Genomic DNA, 9,183 nt, shown 5'->3' on the forward strand with positions numbered 1-9,183 from the left:
CTGGGGGGAGGGGTGTTGTCCCTCCCACCCAGCAAGTAAGGCAGGCTGTGGGTCCCGCTGGGAGGGCAAATGTCGGGGTGCAGGATTGGAATGAGAGTTACTCGTCCCGCCTGTGCCCCGGCAGGCGCCAACCCACCATGAAGCTTGTGGGGGAAAGCCCTCGGGAACCCCACAGGTGGATAAGCGGTCCCACAGCCTGCCGACCCCCTTTATTTGGGGCTGTGTCGGCGGGGGCGGCAGAGGTGGCGTGCACCCGGAGTGACCACCCGAGGCTTAATCTCAGGCGTGCTTTCCGGGTAGGCGCTTGGAACATCCGGTCCTTGCGGCAGGATGAGTGGTTACCTCTGCTATCGCGGGAATTGAAGCGACTGGGAGTTGAGGTGGCTGCCCTCTCAGAGGTGAGAAGACCTGGTAGCGGCACGATCAGTGTGGGTGGTTACACCTACTACTGGTCGGGCCGTAGCGATGGTCACCACCTCCAGGGTGTAGCCATAGCCATCTCCAGTTGACTTCAGCCCGCGGTAGTCGAGGTGACACCGGTTGATGAGCGTATCATGGCATTGAGACTGAAGCATGCTTTTGGCTTCTTGTCTCTTATTGCTGTATACGCTCCTACCGATGTATATAAAATCGATGTGAAAGAGACGTTCTACACCAAACTCGCATCTGTGGCAGACGATTGCCCCCGGCGAGACATTCGCATTGTTCTGGGTGACTTCAATGTGGTATCCAGCTGTGACCGAGCTGGCTACGAGATGTCTGTCGGCCCCCATGGCTCGGGAGCTGATCCCAGCAGCGATAATAGCCTCCTTCTCCGGGACTTTGCTGTATGTAATATATATATATATATATATATATATAATATATATTATTAATATATATATATATTGTATAATATATATTATATATAGATATATATATATATATATATATATATATATATATAATATATATATATTATATATATATATATATATATATAATATGTATATATGTATATATGTATATATATATAATATATATATATATATATATATATATATATATATATATATATATATATATTATATATATATATATATAATATATATATATATATATATGTATATATTTAACCAATCAAATACATCTGCAAGTGAAGATATTCACTCTCATTCACACCTTTTTTACATTTTCATTTGAATGTTTTTAAAATCTCTACATTTCATTGTTTAATTTTTCTGAATTTTAATATTAATTGTGGAGTTGTAAGATCAGTGTATTGTTAAAAAGCATGGTGTCTGTATTTTCTCAAAAGAATACTCAATTTAGCAGTAGATGAGATTGAGAAACACAAGTTAGATTTGACACCAACACTAGGCTCATCCATATGTTAGATAGAACCTTGGCTTAGCTTAGCCTGACCACTTGGTCCCAGCTCCTGCTCTGTCTGTCTCTGAACCTCTCCTCCCCAATACCTTGCTTGTTGTTGTCGTGGGAGGGCGTAGGAGACGAGGACAGGCCCAATGTGGGGGATCACCCCTACCTTGGTCCTCAGCCCTCTCCTCAACTAATTTTGCCTGGTCTTTTCTTCTCTTCCTTTCCTTTTCCTTTTTCATCCCCTTGTTCTGTCCGCTTATCCTAATCATTGAACTCATTTTTGCCCATTTTGTCACAATACTTTGTCATAATGCTCCCTACTCCCTTAACTCCTTCCCCTTCTAACAACCTTTACCTTATGTTATGCCCTATCAGCTCCCCATCTCCCCACCTCTAGTACTGTTCAACATGTAACTTTACCCTAATCATTAACTCATTCCTAACCCTTTTTGCTACTCTAATTTACCATAGCAACATATGACATTTGATTTTATATAACACTTCTTTTCCTGGAGGCTTTTCCCCCCCAAGCCCCATGTTATCACTATATTTTGAATACGCCGCTAATGACCCTAGATGTTGACACAGCAGAATTTTTTCAGTAAATAAATAAATGTAGCAACCTCTCCCAAGCTGCCATCATTATTTATTGAAAATTTTCTACTACATCAACATCTAAGGTCAACAGGGGCAAATTCAAAATACATTAATGGGGAGAGTCATGAGGGCAAAGCCCCAGGTAAAGAAATTTTTTGGTTCTATAAGGTGATGTTTGTAGATTTCCAAATGGTTAATGGTTAAAATAAATAAATGTGCCAGACATCAATAAATGATAAAGTATTGTGGAAAGAAAGGGTAATATTGAGTTATTGATTAGGATAAGAGAAGGGAAAGAAAAATTGGAGAAGAAAACACCATGCAAAATTAGTTGAGGCAAAGGCTGAGGACCAAGGGAGGGGTGATCCCATACATTAAGCCTCCGTCTCCATCTCCTAAGCCCCCCACAAAAACAAGAAAGGGATTGACGGGCTCCCAAGCTACCAGATACATACAGACTACTCATAAACTACTGCCTAACATTTGGCATATTGCCAAATATGCCAGCAGACTTATCAAAATATCTGCAACTATGCCCCAGCATTTGTTGAATACTTGTCCATACATACACCAGGCTACAAGGGAAGGGATAAGTCACACAAAAACCAGCAATGGGGAGTTAACAGGTTACAAGTAAATCTTGTAAACTAGTGGGTAATTCTTAAACTTTGTTAAAAGAATCAAAACATTTTTTTTATAAACTTTATTATAAAGTTAACAATTTTTCTTTATAAAGCTACATATAAGGAATAGTATGACATAAAACATTGATAATACATGGATTAAAATAATAGGAAGAATGGAAATGGAGAGTGCATCATGTATCCTTCATTGACAAGTTAGTGACAAAGAAAGGTGTGAAATTTGGAACAATTTTAAATCTGCTCAAATATAATCATTTCACAAAATGCACATGTAATATATCAACAATGCATAAACTTCTACTGTGATATCAGATCAACAAGGGCAGTGTCAGTACAGTTTTGTTTTTCCTGTTGTCCATCTGGATATCAGAGCATTAGGGAAATAAAGAAAAAGAAAGGTCATGGTTAATATTATGTCTGCAACTTTGATGAAATTAACAAAGTTACCTAAACCATGTAACATTCACTGTAAATGTTCAACATGTTTTGAGGGAGAAACTTGTGTATAAATTATGACCTGCCCATACATGTGGGCATGATCAATTTGAACACAGACGGGCACATATAGAGATGATTTCACGGGTGGACAAACTACTCAGTAAACAAATAGTTTCCTTGTTGTTTTCTCACCTGTGATGTCAGTTTTATAGTTGCCCGCCAATGTTTCTGCCAACCATGCCCCCTTGTGTGGACAGGCCATTATACAACCAATACAAATCCACCTTGACTTTTCAATGCTAATGGGAACTAGTATCTGCCGGATTATCATACATAATCTGAAAAGATATGAATGAAAATAAAGAGATATAAGAGATATATTTGACAGGTTTTTTGACAGGTTTTATTACATCTGTTTAAAATATGTGATATAAATGACATGTATTTGAGCGGTAATGATATAATTAAAACTGGCCAAATACATCTCTGTGAGGAATCTTATTCTCACTTCATACCATTTCTTCTATATGTGTCAGTCAAAATTGTTTGCATTATGTTGATTCTGTAGGGAATGGAAAACACAAAACCAATTTGGGTATTCAGTTGTATATTCTTACTTTATTTAGCATAAATATAGTTTTCTAAAGTACTGTAAACTGAATGCTCTCCTTATCTAATACCCTAAAAATGCTTTGTGCTTATTCCATAAGGACTAAGAAAAAAATGACTAAATTAATCACTTAGAATATTGGAAGTTGTATCAAGATGAAGTCTTTAATTAAGCCAAATATTTTTTATGAAAGAAAATGGAATATTACAGCCTCTTTCATATCACTACTAACAAGAAATTCATCTTAAAGCTTAATAACAATAAAAAATATTTACAATTGTGGCAGTTGTTAGCTAACTATATGATTGTCTATCCTAGAAACTTCTGTGACATATCTATCTGTTTCTATTTTGTTCTTTTCTTCTAATTTGTATTTTGTTTTGTTTTACCTCTCACTTCAGACCTGAGAATTCTAATATGTATTTCAAAAGGATTCTAAATAACTTATAATTATATATAATTAAAGATTCTAAATCTACACTACAGTGAAGATAAACAGGAATAGAAAAAGTCAACCCTAAAAATCCAAGTTGAGATAGTGCATCCTATACAAAGCTATGATTATAACTAATTGATCAGTGGAAGATTATGATGAATTGCCTTTCATCATGTGGTGCATAAATGTGAATGCTTGAAAAAAGACTAAAAGATGAGAAACATATTATAAATTTGCTAAAAAGACTTATTGGAAGAAGGATATATCTGCCAAAGCTCAAGCTAAGGAGAGGTAATGATAAAATGTAAATGAACTAAAAGCAATGATTTAGATCATAAGACATTACATGCTCCTTTAATCAATATCTTCAAATATGTTTTCTTCTAGTCTAGTTATTTTGTTTCTATGTCTATATTTTTTAAAAGTATCATTTCAAGGTCTCTTCAGGCTTTATGATACTTTATCACCATTTTTTGGCACAATTGTAAAGCTTTACCTTCTTGAAAGACAATATCATTTTTTTAAACTTTAAATATAAAAATCTTGAGCAGTTTCTTCAACCACTGAGAGAAGATAAATTTGGACCAACAACTTTAACCAACATTTCAGGTCAGCCAGTACTCATTCCATCAAATCCCATACAATAATTTCCTTCTGTATGTTGTATCTGCAAGGGATTTCTTTCATGAATATCTTGTATGGACCATTAACCAAGTGCTGTTGGGAAAAGGCAGTTTTCACTGTAAATTTGTTTTGAGGAATGTCTCTACATAAAGATGGCTCCACTAGTACTTAAGCTACCAAATAGTCAGGTAGTCAACCTCGTGATTTCACCTGATTTCACCTTTCCTCGTGTTTTCAAGATCTTTTTTTTTTAGTAACCCTATCAAAGTTGATGATGTTATTATTAATATAGACATTATGATTACTATAATGCTATTCACATTACTAACAGCAATATAAGATAAAAGAAAATCTTTCCAAAAATCAAGGAAAAGGGTAAACAGGTGAGACAAGTAGTACTAGTAATTGTCTCCTTAGTGACTAAGTGGAGCCATCTATGTATAAAGACAATAAATAAAATAAACTCACAGTGGACATGGTATGTATATACATGCCATCCCTGGCATCATCAGATTACCTGAAAGGCAGATAACTATCAAGAAAATCCTTCTTTTCAGATCAGTACTATACCAACTTAGAACAATCAACCACAGCAGAAGTTGTTGGCCAAAAAAATTTCACCCTAAAACCTGACCATAATCAAGTTTGTTTGTTGTCACAGTAATTAACTAGCTGCTCAGCAATGATGAGGTCTAGAGGTGTGTCTATGTCCATGCTATTCTCTGGTGGTATTTCAATGTATCCACATCTGGAAGGTAAGAGAAATACAGCCATTACAACAGGATATGTTATTCTTAATACTGATAGTAAACATATTTAACATAAAAAAATTATATATCTGTTGCTGTTTAATAAAGAAATGAGGCAGATGAAATTGTAAATTAAGTATTTGATATGCACTGTGATTTAAACATAATGAAGAAGAGGGCAAATTACATAAAAGGAAAGGAAATAACATGCCAACATTACGATCGAAAACTATTAAATAAAAGATAGAAAAAAGAAGAAGCCAGAAAAGAACTGCATCCATGTAATCTTTTAATTTATCAAAATATTTCCAGTATAAATGACATAGATGCAGTACATAAGAAAGTTACAAGACGAGACATACTGATAAAACACTGAAAGTGACAGATTGAAATAGCAAACAAAAAATACACATAGGCAAATAAATGGAAAGGAAGAAAGAACAAGTGCAGAAGCAAAGATAGAACCAAATAAAAAAGACTGAATTACGCAATAGGCAATGGCAAACAGAAATAAAGAAAGAAAAATAGAAACAAATGAAAGATACACACAAACAACTGAAAAAAGGATCATAGAAACAAAGCAAACTAACACAGCAAAGAAAAACATGAACCTGACAGTACCCACCGTCCCCCTTGCAGAAGTCCTTGTTTCAGGAGACCCACTCGGGTGTAATAGAACATCCCATTCTCGCACAGTTCCCCAGCCCAGTTCTGCCGACTGGGACGCTGATGAGGATCAAAGTTCTGTGGGAGAGTCTCCTCACCTGGAAGTATGGTAATAAAGAATGTAAAGAAGTAATGAAAGGTAAAAAGCAACTTATAAAATGCCCAGTTAGATCTAATAAACTGTTCTGTTGCATATGTGAATTTGTAGAATTGATTTAAAAGTTCTGAGTTTCTATTATTATATACCTAAATGATTTGAAGATATCAAAGTGTAGCTTTGAGGTTTTTTGAAATATAAATGCATACAGACACACAATCATATACTCACTCATAGAAACCTGGACATAAAATAATTAATTCACATACAAACTTACAGTCACACTTACCCTCACTTATACACTCTCATTCACCTTCTCAGACTCAGGCACTTACTCACACACCCACACTCATACACCTTCTATGACACACTTCTTCTCACACACTCACACTCTCATTCTCACTCACTTACAATCATGCTCATATTCACTCTTTCACTCACACTCACACTCTCAACTCATTACTCACTACCTTCAGCCCATCTGAGATAATGCTTTCTTGTAACCGAGAAGACAGAGTCATGGCCATTCACAATCTTCTGTAGACCCCATTGCAGGTAGCATGGTTTCATAAAGGGCGATGTACACTGTACAAGACACACCACCTCAATGTCTGAAATTAAGTTTCACGCTTTATTACAAATAACTGACCAGTTACAGGGATTAGCATTAATGGTATTCATTTGATGTAAGTGGTCAATGAATCCTACTACAAGAAGCTATTTTTCTAGAAATGGGTTGAAACTTCACTTGATATAAAGTAAAGAATAATCTATGTAAGTTAAAGACTTCAAAACTATTATGCCTTTAACTCACCTGGATGGTACTGCACAAACTCCTGCACAGCCACCAGTGAGGGAGCATCATCAGTCGCTGTGAATCCTGCTCTCCAATGCACATTTGCTCCCCCCTTACGTGCACATTCTGCTATCTTCTCGCTGTCAGTGCTAACCCATATGCTGCTGAAACCTATATGGTACTTGAATTAATACTATATGCTTACAGGTATAAACATAGAGGTATATACAGATGAGGTAAACTGAATGTAAAAACAATTTGTGTGTTATTTTATGGTTTCAGATAATAAGGGAGGAAAGAATAATATACAGATACATGAAAATATAAGAAAATATCAGATCTAATGAATGCTGTTAAAATGGCAGAAAAATACATTAAATACATTTACCGAAAGTAGTGACAAAAAAGAAAGATTTATGTGACAGATGAGATTCAATATCCTCCTAGATTTAAACAAATCTACTGATATGCAAAACTATTGCCTCTTCTTTAAATAAACCTATTTTGTATATAGTTACTTTTCTTACCACTAATGGACATACAAATATTTTGTTCCATTTAATATAAAGAAGTGTAACAATGATTTTAGTAATGTCAACAGTAAATTTTATAATGTTATCAACAATAAATTTTGTATTATTATCAACAATGAATTTTGTAATGTTATCAATAACAGATTTTGTGACATTAACAAACAAATGCTTAAACATCCAATAACTGATTTTGAAGACTATTTACTTTCAATTTGTGATAATATAACTTTTGCTTCTTGGTATTCATTTCTTAATGGGAACAGCTATACTGCAGCAGCAACCTGTATTAAAAGAAAGGGAGAGAAAAACGGCTATTAACAAATGAGCTACAAATAAAATATTGAATGCAAGACTAATTAAAACCATACTTTCAAACATTTAATGAACCAAAAGAAATAATAAACTATTTAAAGAAGTTACAAAGGTCATGGTTAAAATAAATTAAGGCTTCATACAAAAATAATGATGAATAGATACAGAATAATAACAACATGCATATTACTCATTGATTACAGAAATTCATACAAGCATATTCATGCATGAATCTAGGGAAACAAATATATGGATAGTAACTTTTATACATGTGGGTGTACATGCAACTGAGGTAATGAATAAAGACATTCTTACTGTCAGACAATAAAATAATCTACAAAATAATTAGACCACAATATATATATATATATATATATATATATATATATATATATATATATATATATATATATATATATATATATATATATTATACATATATATTATATATTAAAATGAAAACAAATGACACTGATATAAGAAAAACAAATTTACTCATAGCAGAACACACAACCTTAATTATCTCTACATTACATTGTCATTATTAGATAAAACCATTTTCACTTTACCATCCATTACTCACATTTAGCGTTGTGCATTATGCCCAGTGTCCGCAACAAGAGTGGCTGGTTATCTAGGAGAGCGAGATTTTTATTCTTGATTCCTTTGCTGCCTCCTCTGGCCAAGACTAAGCCTGTGATGTGCATTTTCGAATCTGGAAAATTGCAGTTGTAAGGTCTGCCTGTTGGCTGTTGTATTGATTTTAGATTTCAGATTTCAGATTCTTAGAATGTATATTTAATGTGGGTTAACTTAAATATTTTAGACCCAATAATTCCCTAAACACCCTACTACTTTATTTTCAAATAAGGGGCATAAGCATGACTGTTAGTTTTCTGTGACATGCCATAGTAAGTTTCATTTAGTTTTGGAAAGAACTCGATACAAATATACGATAAAAGTTTCGTTCTGGAAACTAAGTCGGGTGTCTTCTAAATACCTAGCTACATTTCTTCATTTAGATTAACACGTATGCACTTTCATCTCCAGACCCATTAGAATCATAATCAACATCACTTTTATCTCTCCATGCAGTCATATTTGCCTCCTATATAGCATCACACCTATTCCTTTCACATACTTTCTCATACAACTTCACAGCCTCTATGTTTACAAAGTACGAATTTTGCGTCGTCTGCTGCTCGGGGGATACGGGCTTTTATATTTATTATTGTAGCATTCGTGTACGGTCGTGCTGACGGACACGCATATACATGTATATACACATATTAATAAAAAGGCACATATAATACAACTTTGGC

At 34.6% G+C, this 9,183-nt stretch overlaps 1 protein-coding gene across 3 annotated transcripts; it reads right to left on the reverse strand.

Moving 5' to 3' along the window:
* Positions 1–2,663: 2,663 nt before the first annotated feature.
* Positions 2,664–9,052, reverse strand: LOC119597208 (N-acylneuraminate cytidylyltransferase A-like). 3 transcript variants are annotated; one of them, XR_005230810.1, is made up of 7 exons: positions 9,003–9,052; positions 8,445–8,576; positions 7,035–7,187; positions 6,688–6,831; positions 6,083–6,221; positions 3,231–5,456; positions 2,664–2,959 (listed from the first exon to the last, which is right to left on the reverse strand). XR_005230810.1 is itself a non-coding variant. In XM_037946732.1 (6 exons), exons 2-6 carry the CDS (start codon positions 8,566–8,568, stop codon positions 5,348–5,350), a joined length of 666 nt encoding a protein of 221 aa, XP_037802660.1. In that variant the 5' UTR covers positions 8,569–8,576; positions 9,003–9,052; the 3' UTR covers positions 2,665–5,347. The 3 variants fall into 3 exon arrangements, 2 of the variants coding, with proteins under 2 accessions (XP_037802660.1, XP_037802659.1); XM_037946732.1 differs by having other exon boundaries at positions 2,665–5,456; positions 6,691–6,831; XM_037946731.1 differs by having other exon boundaries at positions 2,665–5,456.
* Between the last annotated feature and the right edge of the window lie 131 nt (positions 9,053–9,183).

Source organism: Penaeus monodon, chromosome 39 (assembly GCF_015228065.2).
Source record: "Penaeus monodon isolate SGIC_2016 chromosome 39, NSTDA_Pmon_1, whole genome shotgun sequence".
Lineage (NCBI taxonomy): Eukaryota > Metazoa > Arthropoda > Malacostraca > Decapoda > Penaeidae > Penaeus > Penaeus monodon.